General features: G+C 37.4%; 1 protein-coding gene across 2 annotated transcripts in view; it reads left to right on the top strand.

The window, feature by feature from the left end:
• The window catches only part of LOC121378756 (AP-5 complex subunit zeta-1-like), a 33,727-nt gene extending 13,579 nt beyond the window's left edge, over positions 1-20,148 (top strand). Inside the window, exons 9-20 of one of the 2 annotated variants that reach the window (XM_041507052.1) lie at positions 1,195-1,357; positions 2,176-2,354; positions 8,790-8,873; positions 9,771-9,982; positions 10,777-10,863; positions 12,448-12,576; positions 13,273-13,405; positions 14,119-14,304; positions 15,930-15,965; positions 18,486-18,637; positions 19,051-19,098; positions 19,919-20,148. In XM_041507052.1, coding sequence (XP_041362986.1) covers positions 1,195-1,357; positions 2,176-2,354; positions 8,790-8,873; positions 9,771-9,982; positions 10,777-10,863; positions 12,448-12,576; positions 13,273-13,405; positions 14,119-14,304; positions 15,930-15,965; positions 18,486-18,637; positions 19,051-19,098; positions 19,919-19,994 — 1,485 coding nt within the window. In that variant the 3' untranslated portion in view covers positions 19,995-20,148. The remainder of the gene's footprint in view (positions 1-1,194; positions 1,358-2,175; positions 2,355-8,789; positions 8,874-9,770; positions 9,983-10,776; positions 10,864-12,447; positions 12,577-13,272; positions 13,406-14,118; positions 14,305-15,929; positions 15,966-18,485; positions 18,638-19,050; positions 19,099-19,918) is intronic. The other variant, XM_041507053.1, reaches the window with a different exon arrangement.
• The last annotated feature ends 3,134 nt before the right edge of the window (positions 20,149-23,282 follow it).

Raw genomic sequence — 23,282 nt, 5'->3', positions numbered from 1 at the left:
AAGTATTCTTACTTTAATCAGGTGGAAAACTTTTAAGCCCTTGTTCAACGGCTCCAAAAACTACCTGTGATAGCAACAGCCTTCTGTCTACTTAACTATGTTATCTAATATACTGTTGGCTGTCTGCAGGTTGTTAAGTAGGCAGACGGCTGTTTCTGGCTGTAATAAGACTTGGTGGTGTACTAATAACAGTGATGACTGGCAGGTACTAGGCTACTGATCAAGTTTAACCTTCATGGAGATTTATTCAAGCCATTTATGTAAAGAATTAAAAGTTGCTGCCGGGGTTTGAGCCCCCAAAATGATTCTCCACCTGGATCCACTGTTGATAAATATATATACAGAACTTCACATACGTTCATTTTGCACAAGAATATATATTTATATAGTGCAATTAATAGGAAGCAAAAAAAATGTATGTGAAGTTCTGTATTTATTACATACCTTCTTTTATTTTTTACCAAAATGGTTTTTAAGTTAATGTCATAACTAGTTTCTCAAATTTATTAATTAATCCTCCTTTTGTGGATTTACTAAACGGTAAGAATCAAATTGCTGCAATCTTGTGTAATGTTTCAAATATGATGTGACGTAATATGTAAATGAACACGATGTCAGTAATAAAAAGGCGGTAACACCAGTAAAAATAAAAAGGGAATCCCCATTTACAAGTTCCGGTCCAGATTGGACCCTAAGTTTGAATCAAGATTAATTTATCACACGATTTGAAAATGTCTTTATCACTATAGTAGGGGTGAGACATACCTCAGTGGTACAGTGCCCTCTCGATGCGCGGTCGGTCTGGGATCGATCCCCGTCGGTGAGCCCATTGGGCTATTTCTTGTCACAGCCAGTGCACCACGACTGGTATATCAAAAGCCGTGGTATGTGCTATCCTGTCTGTGGGATGGTGCATATAAAAGATCCTTTGCTGTTAATGGGAAAGATTAGCCCATGAAGTGTGACAGCAGGTTTCCTCTCTCAATATCTGTGTGGTTCTTAACCATATGTCTGATGCCATATAACTGTAATTAAATGTGTCGAGTGCGTCGTTAAATAAAACATTTCCTTCTTCTTCTTATCACTGTAGTAAGATTGAATGGGTATGTAATAAATGACTAACTCACATCTTCAAGTTATCTCTTGATGATGATCTTTCAGTTTGTTTACATTTAAGTTGTGTTTGGCTAATAGTGTCTTTCAGAGGCTGTGAAAATTTTGGACCTGGTTTGTAGTATTGATGAAGCTCAGGTACCCCGTGTCTACCAGGAGGTCAAGCGACTGTACACTCGGATATCCCAGAATGCAGCACTGTCAACAGTAAACCTTCAAATTCTGCAGTTCTTCCTTAATCATAGTAAGACTTTTACAGTGTTTAATTATTGTTTGAGAAAAAAGAAAAAAATTAAGAAAGACTTGTCATTGTGTTCAACATACTTGGTATCATTTTTCTTTGTGAATTAAATTGAAATGTAACATCATTATATCTGACAGAACTGATTTATTTCTTTGTTCCAGTCAGTGCTCCACAACTGGTGTAACAAAGGCTGTGGTATGTACTATCCTGTCTGTGGGATGGTGTATATACACATGTAAAAGATCCCTTGCTGCTAATCGAAATGAATAGCCCATGAAGTGGCGACAGCGGGTTTCCTCTCTCAATATCTGTGTGGTCCTTAACCATATGTTTGACGCCATATAACCTTAAATAAAATGTGTTGAGTGCGTCGTTAAATAAAACGCTTCTTTCTTTCTTCTTTCCCTCCATTCTTTCCCTTCCTGATTTATTTCTCTTTGGTCTCTTCACAGATATTACATAACTATTATTAATTTATATTTACTCCAGGGCCCGTGCTTATAAAACTTAAAGTCTAGACTTTAATAAAGTCCAGACTTTAACGTAATGCTATTTGACGTTAAAGTCTGGACTTTATTAAAGTCTAGACTTTAAGGTTTATAAGCACGGGGCCTGGTGTCTAGCCTTAAATTTTGTGGGATGGGATCTATCTCAGATGGTAGAGTGCTCACATGAGGTGAGGAGATTTTGTTGGCAAATCTTGGGGGGAAAAAGTTACACAACTTTAAGTGGCATGAGAAATAAAATCTAAATTTTTTCTTTGTCAAATGTTCGCATCTTTGCTTTTATGATAATTTTATTGCTGTGTTATTCTTGAGGTGCGGTGGTAGTTCATGACCCTGGGGAGGCATATGAGATGTTTTTCAAACAAGTGCTGAGTCAGCGGTTCCAGGATCCAGGGCTTGCGTTTGACGTCATCAGGTTTACACTGGACAACCTGGAAACATTGAGTTACAAGACAAACATACTCTCAAAATACTTCCCCAACTTTTTGAAGGTGAGTTTACTTGACTTATCTCCCTTAAAACATCTGTCCTGATCTTAAGTCTCACTACACAGATGTCATCTGCTATTGAAACCCATGTTAAATTGTCCAACTTCAAACGAAGATTGCCAATAGAACGGGTTCTCATTGGCACTAACAACATAGACCATTGTGAACATACATTATATAAGCATTTATTTTCACTCCAAAATTGAGAACATTTCCATCTCCATTTTTTGCTATATTACCGCATTTGGCTGTAGTACTGGTCCGAACGGGTGGTTCATTAACCGATTCACTCCGGCTGTCTCTTGTGCTATACACCCATGTCCCAAAAGGTTGATGCACAATATTACAAAATAACATGGGCAAAATACAGCCAGAAGGCTTACCATTAAACATACATATTGTTTTAATTCTTCACCATTTCCTAGAAGTGAATATGTGAACCATAACGTGTCACAATTAGGAACTATAGTGGACCATGATGGATGAACTCTCACCCGGAAGTGATCTGTGTAATGAGACCTTTCTCCTTCACAGTTATGTTTTCTCCCTTAGGATGAAGTGGTTTGATGCAAGGCCGAATGCTATTCGTACATTTGGTCTTCACATTCAGCGTTTTTTGTCGCTTTCCAACATTGATTTAACTGACACTTTGGAAACTCCTTCATACTTTGTTTTACCACCTTGGTGTAAAACACCACCTAAAATTGTGTTTCATCTTTCGCATCTAAAGAAAGATCGTACAGATGCTGTTGTGTACAAAAAATTTTTCATGGAAATTCAAGACAAGTACCGTGATTACATTCCTATGTATACAGGCGGATCATGGGATAAGAATTCTGTGGCTTGTGCTACACCTTTAACACAAGGCACAATCCTTTCCATGAGACTGTCTGACTCAGCATCAATCTTTAGTGCTGAAGTTTGGGCAGTCACTAAAAGCCTTGGAAGAAATAAAAGATTCTAGTGCATCCAAATTTATTATTTTTACAGATTCACTTTCGTGTCTCCAAGCTTTACGCATTATTTAAGCTGGACTATCCCTTAATTGGGATGGTGATATGAAAGTGTGTCTTTTTATTCATTGCCAATAAAGATATTGTATTTTCTTGGGTGCCCAGCCATGTTGGCATCAGGGTTTATGAAAAGGCAGATTCAGCTGCCATTCGTTTGCTGGGGTGTCGTGCCTAAACATTCATTTTAAATTCATATCCCAGTTAGTTTTCAACTCTGGCAACTGATCGGTATGGTGACCACTTCATGCCAAATAGATTCATCCAGCTGCAGGAAGGATCAAAGTCTTTGTGTAAGGCATTGCACCGAACTTTTGATCTTGAGAAAGTTAACACCTCAATGTGTGCAATGTTAGGGTACTCTGATGGTATGCCACATTTTGGTGGAGTGTAAACATCTGAAAGCAACTAGAAAGATAATTTTGGTCAGAGAAATGTCATTTCGATGTCCAGATTTGTTTTACAATTTTTAAATGATACCTAAATGTGTCATCTATCTGTAGCCACTGTGTTTTTATTTGCTTGGATATTGATGATATCACTTCATGGGCTACCTGTAATTTGAAACCCAATAGTGATGTAAAATTCGTTGGGGTGTGTTAAACATAGGGGATTCATTCCCTTAGTAAATCTGTCCTGATCTTATGGTACCACTCAACCAAATAATTTCCAGCTGGGTCAAAGTTCAAGGTGCACCGAACTTTTGATAGAGAAGTTAACACCACAAGTCCTGTGATTGGTTATAAATGTACCACTGTGTCAAGTAGCCTTGAGCTTGGAACATGTATGGGGTACCTGTAAAAAAAAGTACTAAAATTTTGTGTGAAACTAGGGGTGTTGTAAAAACATCTGGATACATCGAAAATGAGCCATGAAAGGTACCATATTCTTCAGTTAATATTTTGACTTGTTACTGTTGGTTGTTTTCACAAACATTAATCTGGTCGCCTATGATTTTATAGTCATACCTTAATTCCACTTCTTTGTTGGTTGTCTCCCTTAGTAAATCTTGCCTGATGGTTGCATAGTACCAAAGACGAGAGTTCCGTGTCAAAGTTTGATGTGCACCGTCAAATATTTTCGGAGTAAAAGCAGCTGTGGGTGTGATTGTTAGTAATATGTGACATTGATTATTTGTGCAAATACTATTATCCACTGACAATAAATAAATACACTTTTATTTGTTATACAATTGTTATGCAGTATATAGCAGAGATTGAAACTAATGTGGGGTAACCTCAAAAATGGAACTGCAGTTTTCAACAAAAATTACAGTTTTTCTTGCAGGTAGATTAGATGTGAGGTGTCACACTTTTTATTGCTGTACTTCCTGGGTGTGTTGAAATGCTGCTTATATCAGTTTTATTAGTAAACGTTAACATTATCGGCAAAAGGAATTGATTTTGTCTATTAGAACCTGATCATATTGCCACTTCTCTGTTGGTTGTCTCCCTTAGTAAATCTTTCCTGATCTTATGGTAGCACTATACCAATTAATTTCCGGCTGGGTCGAAGTTCGAGGTGCACCGAACTTTTGATAGAGAAGTTAACACCACAAGTCCTGTGATTGGTTATAAATGTGAGTGTGTTAGTTGTAAAAAAAAATAGTTTCATCTGGGCTAAAAATGTATACAATTTTAATTCATCTAGTACCACTGTGTCAAGTAGCCTTGTGCTTGGAACATGTATGGGGTACATGTAAAAAAAAAAGTACTAAAATTTTGTGCGAAACTAGGGGTGTTGTAAAAACATCTGGTTATACCAAAAATGAGCCATGAAAGGTATCATATTCTTCAGTTAATACTTTGAGGTAGGGGTTGTAGTACTGATATTTATGGGTCATAGTTTGGTTGATATATTGCATATAGTGTTTTTAAACACAAACGTTAACATGGTCGCCTATGGGATTTGAATTGGTATAGTCCAACCTATAGCACATATTGAGTGCATAATAAAAAAGATTATGATTTGTGTCATTTAATTAAATTAAACTATACTGTTTGATTAATTAGCCGTCACTCGGCCATGTCAGTTCACAATGACCTTGACCTTGACAATAATTACTGTACATGGCTCTGAATGGAGTTTGAATAAAAATTAGCACTGAGGAAAAGTTGGTTTTGGCCTATAATTCATACTATAAAGATTTGAATATTTTTATTTACATGGTGTTTGACTTGCCATATACAACTACTCTTAAATATGGTAATATATCTAGGCAATCTGAACTTAGATTTTAATAGCAATTTATTTTTATATTAAAAATAACATGTGCCAATATTGGGTTAATGTCTTTAATTTCCATAAACATAGTTAATGTTTCATGTATGTACTTCTGAAAACTTAACTTTTTAAAGACCTTGATTTTTATTGTCCTTTTGACATACTTATAGGGTGCTAAGTCATATTTTAGACAAATTTGTAGTTTTATGCACACAAAAAAATTAATTTGAAGAAAAACTTTACCAAAGCCATAATTAAATTTTTGGTCACTATTGTGCCTTCTGTTCTCATTTATACATAACAATAAGCTTGTTAAACATATCTTTAGGTCTCCAGATCAAATCTGGGTTTTTTAAATAATCACTTAGTTTGCTCCCATGAAGTTCATTTTAAGTGTATACTAGATTTAGAACCAATTTTTCCAGATTTGATTATCTACCTTGGTGTAAGTTGATAATTTATTTTATTGTTAAAGCTGTATTATCCAATGTTAATAGCTAAATAATATGCTGGATTACAGATTGTAGGAATACATCCAATATACATATTGTATTGATCTGGGTTAGAAAAAAATGCAATAAAATAGATGTTCGGGTAATTATGTCATTTGAAAACATGTTTTTTTAGTAATGAATCAAAAATAAATATGTGAAAGCTGCATGATAATTCCAAATATTACAAATATTTAAAACCTCCAACTACAGTAGGGTATACATAAAATATAGTCAGGAATATTGGTGGCTGCCAATGGTTTTGATGGTCCAGTTTTAAAATCTGCATAGCTAATAGATTTGAAATTCCCGCACATGGTAACTTGAAGACAGCCACACTCAGCATACAGGATTTCCCTCCAACAGTGATGTGCAGGACATGAAGTCATTACTTCATACAGGTGCAGTCATGTTGATCTTTCCTTCCTCAGACATTGCATTTTTTTAATACTGATATTTCTTTGATGTGCCTATTAAGGTCTTCATAATCTAGGGGTCAGTCAAGTACATGTGTTTCAATGGAATAGTTTTAAGGAGTTGAGGTACTCTGAATATCCATGTTGTCTCTACACATATAACTGAGCACACACACACACACATCTGACAGTAAATATCTTCAGGAGTATTATTATTAATTTTTTTTTTTTTTCAAATATGACATATTGCATTTGTACAAAACTGTCCAAAATACATGTGCCTTGTGAGGTGTACATTATATTAGGTTGCACTGTAGAAACAAGAGTTTCAGTGAAGTTGTCAGTTTATGTTAGAGTAAAGTTTGTTTTATTTAACGCCGCCGCTAGAGCACATTGATTTTTTATCTTATCATCGGCTATTGGATGTCAAACATATGGTCATTCTGACACTGTTTTTAGAGGAAACCCGCTGTCGCCACATAGGCTACTCTTTTTACGTCAGGCAGCAAGGGATCTTTTATTTGCGCTTCCCTCAGGCAGGATAGCACAAACCATGGCCTTTGTTGAACCAGTTATGGATCACTGGTCGGTGCAAGTGGTTTACACCTACCCATTGAGCCTTGCGGAGCACTCACTCAGGGTTTGGAGTCGGTATCTGGATTAAAAATCCCATGCCTCGACTGGGATCTGAACCCAGTACCTACCAGCCTGTAGACCGATGGCCTGCTACGACGCCACCGATGCCGGTGTTTATGTTAGAAGACACCATATCCTGGTTGTTATAAAAACACATGATTTGCCACCTTTTGAAACATGTATGTTATCAGTATAGGTAGCACTATACCAATTAATTTCCGGCTGGGTCGAAGTTCGAGGTGCACCAAACTTTTGATAGAGAAGTTAACACCACAAGTCCTGTGATTGGTTATAAATGTATACAATTTTAATTCATCTAGTACCACTGTGTCAAGTAGCCTTGTGCTTGGAACATGTATGGGGTACATGTAAAAAAAAGTACTAAAATCTTGTGCGAAACTAGGGGTGTTGTAAAAACATCTGGTTATACCGAAAATGAGCTATGAAAGGTACCATTTTCTGCAGGTAATACTTTGAAGTAGGGGTTGTAGTACTGATATTTATGGGTCATAGTTTGGTTGATATATTGCATATAGTGTTTTTAAACACAAACGTTAACATGGTCGCCTATGGGATTTGAATTGGTATAGTCCAACCTTATTGCCACTTCTTCATTGGTTGTCTCCCTTAGTAAATCTTTCCTGATCTTAGGTCTCACTACACGGATGTCATCTCCCTTAGTAAATACACCATTGCGAACATACATTATATTAGCATTTATTTTCCTGATCTTTTTTGCCATACACCGCATCTGGCTTAGTACCGGCCTTGGTTCATTAACCGATTCACTCCGGCTGTCACTTGTGCTATTGTCCCAAAAGGTCGATGCACAATATTACAAAATAACATGGGCAAAATACAGCCAGAAGGCTTACCATTAAACATACATATTGTTTTAATTCTTCACCATTTCCTAGAAGTGAATATGTTAACCATATCATGTGTCACAATTAGGAACTATAGTGGACCGTGATGAATGAACTCTCACCCGGAAGTGATCTGTGTAGTGAGACCTTATTGTCACTTCTTCATTGGTTGTCTCCCTTAGTAAATTTTTCCTGATCTTATTGCCACTTTTCCGTTGGTTTTCTCCCTTAGTAAATCTGTCCTATTGCCACCAATGTCATTTCAAGTCATTTCAAGGGGTCCATTTGTCACAAACAATCACTCCAAATGCATTGAAGCACGAAATAAGTTGAAAATGAAAATGCATTAAAGTATATTGAGCTTCAACTGGTTAAATTTTTCTTCTTCTTCTTCATTTAGAGTTTTTATTGTTACTTTGAGGGGCTGAATATAGCTCAGTGACAGAGCGTCACCTGAGTTGCTTTGATTGTGTCATTGAACCCCATTGGTAGGCCCATTTTCCGATTATATTTTTTTCCCATCCCAACAGTGCTCCACGACTGTTGTATCAAGGTATGTATCGTCCTGTCTGTGAAAAATTGCATATATTACAGATCTCTGGCTGCTAATGTGAAAAAAATGTGGTGGGTTTCCTCCAAGTCTACTTACCAGAATTATTAAGTGTTTGACTTCCAATAGCCAATGATTAATAAATCAATGAGCTTTAGTTTTAAACTGTTTTACCTTCAACTGTGATCTAAATTGTTTAAATATTTCTTGCCAGTTTCAGTTTGTTTATTGATTTATTTTTCTCAGTTGCTGGCCTGGCACCCACGCACTTTCCTCACCGAGTTTGTTGATATTCTACCTGCCTTCATGTCGCCAACTACATCCATGGAGGTCTGTACATGAATTAAATTACAACATTTAACTATTAGTAAGTGTTTAGTATCCATTACATGGTTGAACTCCTGCGAACTTGGATTTTGATGTAATATGTCTTTTAAGTTGGAGAGAGAGAGAGAGAGAGACAGAGAGAGAGAGAGAGAGAGTAGTAAGTTATGAGTTATGACTGATTGTTAAACACAGTGCAACAAATTAAGGATCATTAAAAGTATCAATTTTTTAAGCTAGCTTTTTGGTTAATTGGTTGAGAAATGTATCCTTCCTAATTCTGTTTCAATTCATTTTGGTAAAAGATAGCTGCTAAAGTTGTACACACAGCTACTATAAGTTATACAAACACCAATACTCATGTTTAGCTTGTAATTAAAACATTTATTTTGGTTTTGAACAATATTTATTAGTCAAATACAAATAATTTTGGAATTGGTCAACATGCAAAAAAACAATATGACAGCAACTTAATAATTTTCAAATTGCTAGTCAACATCTATTTTGCTTCCTGACAACAACCATCACTTTACTTTAGTTGGTACATAAAATCTAACCACCTTTCTTTATTATGTTAAAAATACAGTCAAACCTGTCTAAACCGGATTGTGCCGGGACTTAATATTTATCTTATTTAGACAGGATCTGGTGTTTAAAGGATCATGTTTTAGAATTTACTGGTAAAAACAGTGAAACCTGTCTAAACCGGATCATGCCAATGACCTAATATATTTCTGATTTAGACAGGATTCTGTGTTTAAAGTGTCATGTTATAGAATTTAAAAAATTCTGGACTCTGGAAATAAACCAGTTTTGTCAGAATTCCGGTTTGTTCAGGTTCTGGTTTAGGCAGGTTTCACTGTGATAGTGTGGAGAGGATACAGAAGTGAAATGTATTTTCAGATTTTCCACACATTGTTGGACCTGCCCTGCATGACGGCAGCCCTGGAGATCTTGGAGAAGGTTCCCAAAACTGAGTCACAAACATCCGTGACATCTTCACTTGGTGATGTCGAAGTCAGTGTCTCGACGGGAGCGTCCCAAAACCCTCTGTATCGGCCACTCTTTAACTTCATCACCCGAGCAGAAGGCGGATGTGGGGATACTATAAGCAGGTAAAGCAGAATATTATGAGGATGTAGCAGTTGTTTTAGCATAAGTCTTTTCTGCCCAATTTCAGCCTCCGATATGTGGGTTTTTTGGTATAAAAATAAATAAATCAAAAGGTTTTTTCCATGCAATTTGTAATAAAGATTGATCAAGATATAAATGAATCATTTATTTTATCTTGATGTACAACATATCAAATTGTGCTTAATTAAAATCCTCATTCATGTTTTACAGTTTTATATATACCAAATTTAAACAATTTGTGCATATTTTACATTTTAGTAGCATGCTCAATGAGACTAATCAGTTGGATGTTCTATACATCACCATAGATGACTACAATTATGTGTCATCCATCAAACACATTAAATGCAGTTCCTTCACTTGACAAGACATGTTTTATTTCTCCAAATATCCGTAGTGAAACTTGAATAGTAAATAATAACAAGGTTAAAGCTCAACATCATATGTATATTTATTACTTTTTTTCTTTTTTTAAGTCAGGAAAATGTAAGCATCATTCTGATAGTCATTATAATGCGGTATGAGCTGTTAATTATTAAAAACCAGAATGGCAGGTGTGTGGCACAGATAGCCACAAGAGACAAGCACCTGTCATGGTTGGAGAGACAAGGACTGGGATGTGGAGATGGACAACGAAAAAGGTTGAAAGATGGGTGGAGTTGCCAGATCGGGAAGAAATGAGATAGAATTCAAAGGAGAGAAAGAAAAGGGGGCAGTGAGATAAAAAAACCCCACCCAAAAACAGAATACATGTATTTATATGTTTAACTTGTAGATTGTCGACACTTTACCAAGTTTTGCAGGACATGAAAATTAATCCCAGAGTTCGTGTTTGTGGTCAGACCGTGCCATGTCTTCTTAGGTATGTTTTTTATGAATTATTATCCATGAAACATATGACAGATCTGTACATGAATGTCCACTAAGGCATATTGAACCACTGACCCTCTGCATCTGGGTAGTGTTCTACTAGCTGAGCAAATAGAGAAATTTACTAGTGGAAGGTTTGAAGTAGGTGAACAGGATTGTGTTGTGGTTTAGTGCAATGTAAAATAAAACCTCCTTTGCTATTAGGCAAGAAAGCCGTGTACCTAGTAGCCACAGATTTTCATCTCTCACAATGTAATACATGTATAAATGAACGTTTGTTTTGTTTAATGACACCACTAGAGCACATTGATTTATTAATCATTGGCTATTGAATGTCAAACATATGCTCGTTTTGACAGTCCTAGAGAGGAAACCCGCTACATTTTTCAGTTAGTAGCAAGGGATCTTTTATATGCATCATTCCACAGATAGGATAGCCTTTGATATACCAGTTGTTGTGCACTGGCTGGAACAAGAAATAGTTCAATGGGGCCATCGACGGGGATCGATCCTAGACCGACCGTGCATCAGGCATGCTTTTTACCACTGGGCTATATCCTGCCCTGCTGTATGAATGAAGAACACTATCCAAATATTAAAATCACTACTCCTAGTTCCTGAGATACAGAACTTTCTGTTATGTTTTTTTCTATAATTCTAGATTTTAGCACATCTCCAGAACTCTTGCTGTCTTTGTGTTTTAATGATAAGCTCCCAGTAACCCAATACTTTTCAAGACCATGCAAAGCTTGCTGTACATTTATTTCAGTGGGGGTTTTTCATCTATGTAATATGCATTTCATGCTACTATAAACACCAGCATCCATTTTTTCAAAGCTATCTTATCGCTATGGATATTGTAAAACAGTCATAGGTTATGCAAGGCTTGAACGTAAGAATTTGTCTCCCATGGTAATTTCAAAAAGAATTGCTATTGGTGAAACGGTCGATGGACAGCAATTTTGAGCCTGGCTATGGCAGGTTTTTTTTTAAAGTAACATTTTCAGCAAAGAAACATGACTAAAAGATTATTCTGTTGTATGTAAACATATTTCAAATGTGCAAATGTTATACGATGGCTGATAATGTATCTCAGGTGTATATATTTTGCCATTGTTGAGTTTTACCGATGGCACAAAAGCTTTCTACCTGCAGCAATTTATGCTATGTTAGGACGTCACTACAATTTTTTGATATCGTAACGCTAAGATAGCTTTAAAAATATTGGCCCATATATCCAGAAACACTGTTTAATTTAACATTACAAAAGTTGTAATAGCTGAAAATATTTTACTGTAAACTGGATTAATATTGTGTGTGAATATGTACCGTAACATCAGATGCAAATTTTGCAAACAATCATTGGTATCTGCAATGCATATATATATATATATATATATTCAATAAAAATAATATAATAAATTTTATAACTTTCATGTGTATTCAGATTACCATTATAAATGTCTGTTTTTGTATGTATCAGATGTATTGTATGTTATATCATTTATCAGATGTATTGTATGTTATATCATTTATCAGATGCAGTTATATCATTTAAGATTTATGTTTGCTTCAGGGTTTGGTTTTCAGTTGTTTTAGAAGAGGCAGGGGATGACTTTGCTTCTCAGCTTCTACTAGTGTTTTTGGAGCGGTCAGGTCTTCTTTATGACATACCAGACATTGGTTACCAGCTTGATGTTAGACGGTTAGTTCATTCTGAATTTACCAGCTTGATGTTAGACAGTGAGTTTGTTGAATTTACCAAATTGATGTTAGACAGTGAGTTCATGTTGAATTTACCAAATTGATGTTAGACAGTGAATTCATGTTGAATTTACCAAATTGATGTTAGACAGTGAGTTCATGTTGAATTTACCAAATTGATGTTAGATAGTGAGTTCATGTTGAATTTACCAAATTGATGTTGGTGAACTTTCGTTTCGCATTTACCATAGTTTGACACCCAATAGCCGATGTATTTTTCGTGCTGGGGTGTCGTTAAACATTCATTCATTTATTCATTCATTTAGACAGTGAGTTCATGTTGAATTTACCAGTTTGATGATAGATATGAGTTCATGTTCAATGTACCAGCTCAATTTTAAATGGAAAGAGAACAGTTTTTAGCAATTGGGTCTTCTCGAGCTATCAAAAATGACAAAGGACACCTTTTTTAAAATTTTCAGGCTACTTAATTTAACTAGATTCATTGACTTTACAAAATGTGAAAGTTTTATTTTTCAAACATTTCATGTTGTTAACTTGGAGAAACACAGACATTGGACAAACTTTTATTGTTTTTGGTGCCCTAGGGATGTCCCTAAACCACTTTGTACTTGTTTTTTTTAAAAGGTTACATTACCATTAATGAGTCTGAACTTTTTTCTTCTTCTTTTTTCAGTCTGCTATCTGAAAATCTGGTGTGTTTGATAAAAAAGTACCCAGTTGTCGTCGTCAGTCAGTACAGCGAGATCACAGACTTCCTGGCCATTTCTCGCAATATCACAGAGCTGGAAAATATCTTCTCAAATCTCGTATGTTAAATCATAACATTTAAAAAAAAACTTATGACACTTTATTACTTACTACAAGTTCAAATTGTAGTAACAACTGGGCATTTTTAAGTTTACCTTGCACAAACTATGGCAGGAGGAATCGTAATAAATGCATATATCGAGGGCTGACAATTAAAACTGGTTATGTCAACAATTTACAAAAACGAGATTAATCAACTATTTCACTTTCTTTTCTTCTTTTTTTTTGTTAAGTAACTGGGTTTTTGGAGAGATGGACATACATATAGGTAGTACTAAACCAAATAACATCCGAAACTAGGGGTGTTGTAAAAACATTTGGTTATACCGAAAATGAGCCATGAAAGGTACCATTTTCTTCAGTTAATACTTTGAGGTATAGGTTGTAGTACTTATATTTATGGGTCATAGTTTGTTTGATATATTGCATATAGTGTTTTGAAACGCAAACGTTAACATTGTCACCTATGGGATTTTATTTCATACAGTACAACCTGTAATATGAGTAGTAAAACTAATATGAAACAAATATGCAAAATTGCTTTCATTTCAGATTTTTTCTAAGAGAAAGCGAGCGAAAGAGAGAAAGTGATTGTAAAGTGTTTTTAGACTCAAACCAATATTGCTATTTTTTAAGATTTTTTTTACTTATGTAGATAAGTGGCATGCATATTTCTAGGCTTTCGTGATATTTATGTAAAAAAATGTATTAGGTGTGGGCTGTTGGAGAGTTCTGTTCGGTTCAGTGCCATGCCGGGTGTTCGGCCAACCTCACTGGTCAGTACTACGTGACTCTGGAGGCCCTCATCTACGAGGTGTCTGCCAATCTGACGTCTGCCGCTCCACAAGAACGGAGCAGTCCCAAGGTCATGTCTGTACTGATGTCAGCTGTAGCCAAGGTAACTGAGCAGTGTACATTTTAAATCTAAATGTTATTCATACTGTGGAGAAATTACTGTTTTTAGTTGTGATATTTAATATTAATAGGTCTAGGGGTAAAGACATAACCAAATCAAAAAATGTGGTTAACCTGACGCATAGTGGATTTAGGATCGATATCAGTGAATCTGTCACCTCTGGATCGGCCTCGGTGGCATAGTGGTTAGGCCATCGGTCTACAGGCTGGTAAGTACTGGGTTCGGATCCCAGTCGAGGCATGGGTTTTTTAATCCAGATACCGACTCCAAACCCTGAGTGAGTGCTCTGCAAGGCTCAATTGGTAGGTGTAAACCACTTGCACCGACCAGTTATCCATAACTGGTTCAACAAAGGCCATGGTTTGTGCTATCCTGCATGTGGGAAGTGCAAATAAAAGATCCTTTGCTGCTAATCGGAAAGAGTAGCCCATGAAGTGGCGACAGCGGGTTTCCTCTCAAAATCTGTGTGGTCCTTAACCATATGTCTGACGCCATATAACCGTAAATAAAATGTGTTGAGTGCGTCGTTAAATGAAACATTTCTTTCTGTCACCTCTGGTAACATTTGTTTTATAGCTTTCTTTTATAGCCCTTCTAGTTTATATTTCCACATGTGATTATCCTGGATGATGTCCATAATCTCCATAACAACAGCAATTAGTAACACACACCCCTAATGGAAAATTAGTTATATCTAATATACAAAAAACATACTTTGATTATATGACAGTGAAATTTTTTCTTATACTTACATACTTATTTGAACCTTTCCTACTGTAAAAATAAGGTAATTGAATTCAGAATAAATAATAGTATTTGCACAAATATTATTACTGCCAATTAGAACTGCTGTTACAGCATGTCCAAACTGACCTGCAATTCTCCTCTTTGACATGAAAGGAATTTTAAATGACAACTCAGCACATTTTAAACTAATGCTGTTATGGATCTAACATTTTGCTTGACCATTTTTACATTCCCCAAAGAACAGTACATTATTGACACTGCCTTTTATATACAGACTGCCCAGATAGCCAAGGTGTGTGTCCAGAACAGTGTGCTTGGACCTCAATTGGATAGAAACACAAATATAAATTGAAACAAAATGAGAACTTAAATTTTCGGTCAAGTTGCTACTAGCTGTGTTGTCTTTTGAATGTATTGGTGCTAAACAGTATTTTTATTGTATCATACATCAGCTTATCAGAGTTCTGTCCATGGTGGTTAGTACTGGTTTGGTCAGATCAGCAGTTCTAACAAGCTTTGTTGCAGCTAATCATGCTGCCGACCAACACTTATATAGAGAACATTACATGAGGGGTCGAATGTTAAATACCATTTATCTTGCGAGTTGGTTCAAAATGTATGTAACCAGCAAAAGCCAGATGAATATGTTTTTAAATGAGTTGTAAGATAAATGGAATCTAACGGGCACAAATGTAGTATTTGTTTCTTTACACATCTTAAAAAAAACCCAGGTTTAAAACAACCTTAAATGCTTTTCCTAACTCAAATATATTTATGGTGCTTGCAGTTAACTTACGCATCACAGATCATTTAATTTTTGCTTCTGTTTATTTCAATGGATGGTTTGGCTGTGGTATCAGGGTCATAACTATGGAGGAACCAATCACAGGTCATGGGTAAGACATAGTAATGAAGTTGTTGTTTCCACCACTGATAAATGTATAGGCAAAAAGCCTGGTTTATGTATCAGGTCAGGTCAGGTCAGGTCATAGGGCTTTACGTGCACATTCAGAGCAAGCTGTTGTAGCACACACCTGTCCAGGACAGGAAAGGTAGGGGGTAGGAGGGACCGCCTGCACTGGCAGGTGCAAGTGAGCACCAGCAGCCCGACCGTGGTCGGTAGCAGGTTTTGGGGGGGGGGGGGGGGGGGGGGGGGGGGTAATGGTGCTATGTAATTTTGAATGGAGCAAGAATTATGCCAAAAAGAGAAAAGATGCGCAAGTTTGATTGAAGAATTTGGGCGCAATTTTGAACGGTCGGTCAAAAAGAAAGTTCCAGAGCTAATATAGGTTTTGACATTAGTGAATCGAGAGTAGCTCGTTAATTAGACCTCTATGATGCTGTGGTGTGCATGACAACCCAGGGGAGACTTGTCCAATTGTGTAAACACCGGTAGGCAAGGCGCTGTTGTTCCGGGGGTTTTCCAATTCTTGTTGTTGGTGCAGTTAACGACATCCTCCTCTTCAGTGTCACCAAGTACCAAGTAGACCACCAGCAGCAAGTATTTAGGGGTGGGATAGGGTAGGCTAGTATTCTTTTGTCCAGCTTCCCCTTGGTGCAGTACAATTGTGTACTCGGAGCCGGTATTCTTTTGTCCAGCTTCCCCTGGGTGCAGTGCCATTGTGTACTCGGAGCCGGTATTCTTTTGTCCAGCTTCCCCTGGATGCAGTGCAATTGTGTACTTGGAGCCGGTATTCTTTTGTCCAGCTTCCCCTGGATGCAGTGCAATTGTGTACTCGGAGCCGGTATTCTTTTGTCCAGCTTCCCCTGGATGCAGTGCCATTGTGTACTCGGAGCCGGTATTCTTTTGTCCAGCTTCCCCTGGGTGCAGTGCCATTGTGTACTCGGAGCCGGTATTCTTTTGTCCAGCTTCCCCTTGGTGCAGTGCAATTGTGTACTCGGAGCCGGTATTCTTTTGTCCAGCTTCCCCTGGATGCAGTGCCATTGTGTACTCGGAGCCGGTATTCTTTTGTCCAGCTTCCCCTGGGTGCAGTGCCATTGTGTACTCGGAGCCGGTATTCTTTTGTCCAGCTTCCCCTTGGTGCAGTGCAATTGTGTACTCGGAGCCGGTATTCTTTTGTCCAGCTTCCCCTGGATGCAGTGCAATTGTGTACTCGGAGCCGGTATTCTTTTGTCCAGCTTCCCCTGGATGCAGTGCAATTGTGTACTCGGAGCCGGTATTCTTTTGTCCAGCTTCCCCTTGGTGCAGTGCCATTGTGTACTCGGAGCCGGTATTCTTTTGTCCAGCTTCCCCGTGGTGCAGTACAATTGTGTACTCGGAGCCGGTATTCTTTTGTCCAGCTTCCCCTGGGTGCAGTACAATTGTGTACTCGGAGCCGGTATTCTTTTGTCCAGCTTCCCCTTGGTGCAGTACAATTGTGTACTCGGAGCCGGTATTCTTTTGTCCAGCTTCCCCTGGATGCAGTGCCATTGTGTACTCGGAGCCGGTATTCTTTTGTCCAGCTTCCCCTGGATGCAGTGCCATTGTGTACTCGGAGCCGGTATTCTTTTGTCCAGCTTCCCCTGGATGCAGTGCCATTGTGTACTCGGAGCCGGTATTCTTTTGTCCAGCTTCCCCTGGATGCAGTGCCATTGTGTACTCGGAGCCGGTATTCTTTTGTCCAGCTTCCCCTGGGTGCAGTGCAATTGTGTACTCGGAGCCGGTATTCTTTTGTCCAGCTTCCCCTGGATGCAGTGCAATTGTGTACTCGGAGCCGGTATTCTTTTGTCCAGCTTCCCCTTGGTGCAGTGCAATTGTGTACTCGGAGCCGGTATTCTTTTGTCCAGCTTCCCCTGGGTGCAGTGCAATTGTGTACTCGGAGCCGGTATTCTTTTGTCCAGCTTCCCCTGGGTGCAGTGCCATTGTGTACTCGGAGCCGGTATTCTTTTGTCCAGCTTCCCCTTGGTGCAGTGCAATTGTGTACTCGGAGCCGGTATTCTTTTGTCCAGCTTCCCCTGGGTGCAGTGCCATTGTGTACTCGGAGCCGGTATTCTTTTGTCCAGCTTCCCCTGGGTGCAGTGCAATTGTGTACTCGGAGCCGGTATTCTTTTGTCCAGCTTCCCCTGGGTGCAGTGCCATTGTGTACTCGGAGCCGGTATTCTTTTGTCCAGCTTCCCCTGGGTGCAGTGCCATTGTGTACTCGGAGCCGGTATTCTTTTGTCCAGCTTCCCCTGGATGCAGTGCAATTGTGCACTCGGAGCCGGTATTCTTTTGTCCAGCTTCCCCTGGATGCAGTACAATTGTGCACTCGGAGCCGGTATTCTTTTGTCCAGCTTCCCCTGGGTGCAGTGCATTTGTGTACTCGGAGCCGGTATTCTTTTGTCCAGCTCCTTATTATAGTACATGCTGGGCCATTAAATGAGGGCGGGTGCATTGTTATTTATGTATCATTTCTTCTTGCTTTATATATTCCCAGCTGGCCACAAGGTGTCAGGACTTGATCCCCAGAGCCATCTTGTGCCTAACCAAGGTTGCCAAGCAACATGTGAACAATTCTGATGATCAGGAAGGTGCCGCTATTCTAGTCAGTCGAGCCCAGGAATTGATAAATCTATTAAAGTTACCCAAGTGAGTTGGTCTTTTAAATGTTTTAAAGTATTTTTTTATTGTAACTAAAATTCTGTGGTATATTTGGGTTTCAATTTTATCAGGAACTGTGGATATAAAACTTCTTCTCTTTTGTTTTTTAATGAAAGTTGCTCAAGTAAGTTGGTTTTCAAAAATATGTCACATTTGTTGGGGGCTTTTGGCGTTAATAATTTTGCAAACACCAAGCTTTCATCTTATTTGTATTTTCAGATCTAGAAAGGACTATAAAACTTAAAAGATGACATTCATTTTGCTGTTTTATATTCTTCAATTTAATATAAAAGTTAAATGAATCAGTTCCGGCCACTAAATCTTTGTCTGGATCCATGTTATTAGTATTTCATTCTTACTTCATCTTATCTCACACTGGAATCCTGTTCTGTTTGTTTCAGTTTTGCCTCTCTGGTGTTGAATCCGACACAAGATATTGACACAGGAAGGTGAGAAGATTTACAAAACAAACTCAACTTTGTGGGTGTATACTACCAAATCAAATCCCATAGACGACAATAGTAACATATTTGGCTAAAACTCCTACCTGCAACGTATCAACCGACATAAACGCCACGGATATAAATACTACCACCCCTTACACTTAAAGTGAATCAGAAAAAAATGGGGGTCAAGCTGCCCTTTTCTGAGATAACGGGTAGCGTCTACGACTACCCTAGTTTCGCACAAAATTAGAGTACTTTTTTTTACAGGTACCCCATACATGTTTCAAGCACAAGGCTACTTGACACATTGGTACTAGATGAAATAAAATTGCACATTTGTTTTACCCAGATGAAACTATTATGTTTTACAACCAACACACATTTATAACCAATCACAGGACTTGTGGTGTTCACTTCTCTATCAAAAGTTGGGTGCACCTCGAACTTTGACCCAGCTGGAAGTTATTTGGTTTAGTACTACCTTGTAGATCAATAACCATTATAATAGTAGTTGTAGGTTAAAATGTGCTGAGGTGTCATTAAACAAGCATTCCTTTTCTTTCCTCTTCTCTTTTAATTCAGTATGTTAGACAGCAAATCCATTGAAGTATTGTTAAACAAATATTCCTTTCCTTTACTCTTTCAATTCAATTTCAATATGTTAAGAAACCAAACAGCCATAGGTTAAAATGCACTGAGGTGTCATTAAACAAACATTCCTTTCTTCTCCCTTAATTCGATTTCAATGTTAAAATGGCAAATAGCCAGTTTAAAATGTGCTGAGGTGTCATTAAACAAACACTCCTTTCCTTTGCTGTTTCAGATGGCACAGAGATAACATGTCTCTGCCCATTGTTCTGCGGCGGACCCACAGACTGCTCTGTCCAAGTGAGAAATGAGGACCAATTCAAACTGATGCAGCAAAATAAGAACAGACATTTGTACAGTGGCAGTGTGATGAATGTTATTGAACTTTGACCACTGACAGTGCTAGGAGACGAGATAATAATGTAATATGATGAGCTGTGCAATAAATATATATTTATATCCAGATAAAAGCATTCTTATTTTTTTTTACTATGGTTATATTTTCGTTATTTTTATCTAGTGTTTACTGACGACGGTAGTAACATAACATATGGCTAAAACTGCTAAATGGCAACATTATGAAATCAATACAATTTCTAACTCTGAAAGAAACTCAGAAAAAGTGGGTGTGTTTTACACCATTTTGATGCCACACAAAATGTGCCACCATTGCAACAGCTCCAAAGGCAGCAACGGATATTTGATGAATATATGCACTTTCACAGAATACCAAACCATGGTTATTTTGACACTAGGTTTCAAGAGGAGAAATCCACTGCCACTCCAACAAAGAAGCAAGTGTTCTTTTAAATGCATTTTCCCATAGACAAGACAGTACATACCATAGTAGTAGGTATTGGCTAGGCTTACAAACCACGCTAAAGTATATAGAACAAAGAATAATCGGCTATTGGATGTCAAATATTTCGTCATTCCGACACACAAGTCTCCAGTGGAAGTTTGCAACATTCTCTTTTTAGCAATGTCACGCTCTGTCAACTGATCATGCTGCGTCATCTATGAATTCGTCTTAGCACAGTCATCACTAAATCATGCAAGCATCTATCAATCTCAGGGGCAGGATTTAGTTTAGTTGGTTGAGGTGCTTGCGTAGCAGAATCAAACCACCTCGGTGGATCCATTCACCTGATTGTTTTGTTTTGTTTTTCAACCAGTACACAACGACTGGCCATGGTATGTGCTTTCCTGTGGGAAAGTACATATAAAAGATCCCTTGCTGCATCAGGAAAAATGTAGCAAATTTTCTCTGATGACTTATGTGTCAGAATGACCAAATGTTCGACATCTAATAGCTAATGATTAAAGTGCTCTAGTGGTGTCGTTAAACAGAACCAACTATAACTATCAATCGTGCTGCGCCATCAATGAATCCATTGTTAGATGGACAATGGCTACCCTAACAACGGATCCACTGTTGAAGCAGCACAGTTTCGCAGATGACACATGATGGCAACAAGGGATCTTTTTATATGCAAATTAAGAACACAAGAAACATGGTGGCATTTAAATATTATTTATCACAATTGTACATATTTATAGACCAAGTGAATCATTAATGACAATGTTAAGCAGATAAAGAACCAAATGGATGTAACAAGCGTAACAAACACAATTTGTAATACAGTCAAAATCTTGATAGGCATACTCTTACAGGTAGTGATGGGAATCGGTTGGGATTTCATCGTCAATCATCGATTATAATCGGGTTGGCTCCAACCGATCAACTTTCGATTACACAATTGGTTAGAATTCTATGACCGTAAGCAGGTTTTGAATTACAAGAACCATGTACCTATTGTCTTTATGTACCCTGCTAATGACTAATTTTACCTTTATTAAGTATTTAATACAATTTCTCTTCATGTACACATGAAAACAAACCCAAACCACTGTATAGTTACATCAATGTTACCATCTAAACTGGAGGAACAGTTAGTTAACATTTTTCCACACAATCGATTATGGATTTTTATAATCGAACATCACATAGTAAAAGCCAATCCGATTGATTTTCTATGATAATTGATGATTGGAATACCACTACCTACAGGAGTATCATATGTCCTCTTGAAACAGGTGCTTGCATAATACAGATTTGATGACTTGCGTATGTTGGTGCACTCTACAGTTAAACTTTGTATTCTGTATTCCCTATTTTTAAATAAAAGGCTGTTTCAGATCTGATCGTATGGGGTGGGTGGTTGGGACAATTTATAAACCAAATATTCATAAAGAAATTACTGTGGAACCCCTAGACATAATATAGTGATTACGTTGCGCGTCACACCACCTTGGGATCAATTTTGAAACAGCCCTAGGCCATAATAAAATATATCATAAATTTTCATCCCTTCTACCCACCCACCCACCAAAGGTCAAATAATCTCAATGTCAATTGCATAAAATAAATATCCACATTATTCACAAATGACAACAAAAAAAGAACATTCAACTGTTAAATAAGTTTTATAAGATCATTTCCCAATAAATAATTTTATTAAAAACCATGATAAATGCTACTACCGGTTTACAGTGCTTGTAAGCTAACTTTTTAACATTTATACAGACAATTTCATACTTGCTACCAGTATTAAGTAGTGTAATACGGGTTTGGTTTTATTATTACACATCTGCACATTTGTGTGTGAGTGTGTGTGTTGTGATTATATTTACAGGATACTAAATGAGCTTCTATTTCATGTTTATGTCCCGAGTGAAATAATTTTCAGTTGTCACAAGCTTTAGCGAATGACAATGAAAATTATTTCACGTGGGACATAAACATGATGTGAAGTGGTAGCGAGTTTAATATCCCATTTATTACCCATGATCAATTTTAATTAATACCACTCAACTCATTTGATTGGCATTCCTGTAAGGTTGTAGTGTACCAATCGATGGCATTTTAGTGGGACGTATCACTTTGATATGTACCAAGATATTTTTAACCATATGGGTAATAATATTGTTATCCAGCATATGGACATTTCAAAAGCTATTCCATGCGGCATGGTACTGTGTTTATAAGCTTTTAAAAAAAAACTTTTTTGCAATTTATGTCATATTTTATAAATTAAATTAATAATTTACACATTTAAAGTATTTGTAAATAGTGACGTGTAACCTTTAAAACTAATATAAGACTGGTTACCGTTTTGCATATTATTAGTATTAGAGTAACAAATCTTTGGATTTCAGTGTAAAAAAACAAAATGGCGGCAAAACAATGAACTTTTGTTTTTCCAATGTTTACACTTTATAACCGTAATAAAGTTATATCAGTAGGTATATTGATGTCATGGATGGGTCAGAGATTGCTGGTGGCCAACTATTTGTTAGTGAAATATTGCATGTGATAGCAAATCGAAAGAAGTGACTTGTAGATGTTTCTTTTGTTTTTGTGTGATCGTAGGAGGTAGGGTTGTAGATTTTTTATTATTTTTTATTATACCACTTGCCATCGGGATTGCACAAAGTAACTTTTACTGGCCCAAATAAAAAAAACACTGGCCTCGGGCATCGGGCCACCATATTCTAGAAGGCCTGCCATGCCGATAGTCTCCATCTATAATCCAAAC

This window comes from Gigantopelta aegis, chromosome 8 (assembly GCF_016097555.1).
Source record: "Gigantopelta aegis isolate Gae_Host chromosome 8, Gae_host_genome, whole genome shotgun sequence".
NCBI lineage: Eukaryota > Metazoa > Mollusca > Gastropoda > Neomphalida > Peltospiridae > Gigantopelta > Gigantopelta aegis.
Note: the sequence above shows the minus strand (reverse complement) of the source record. Positions and strands in the feature narration are given on the sequence as shown.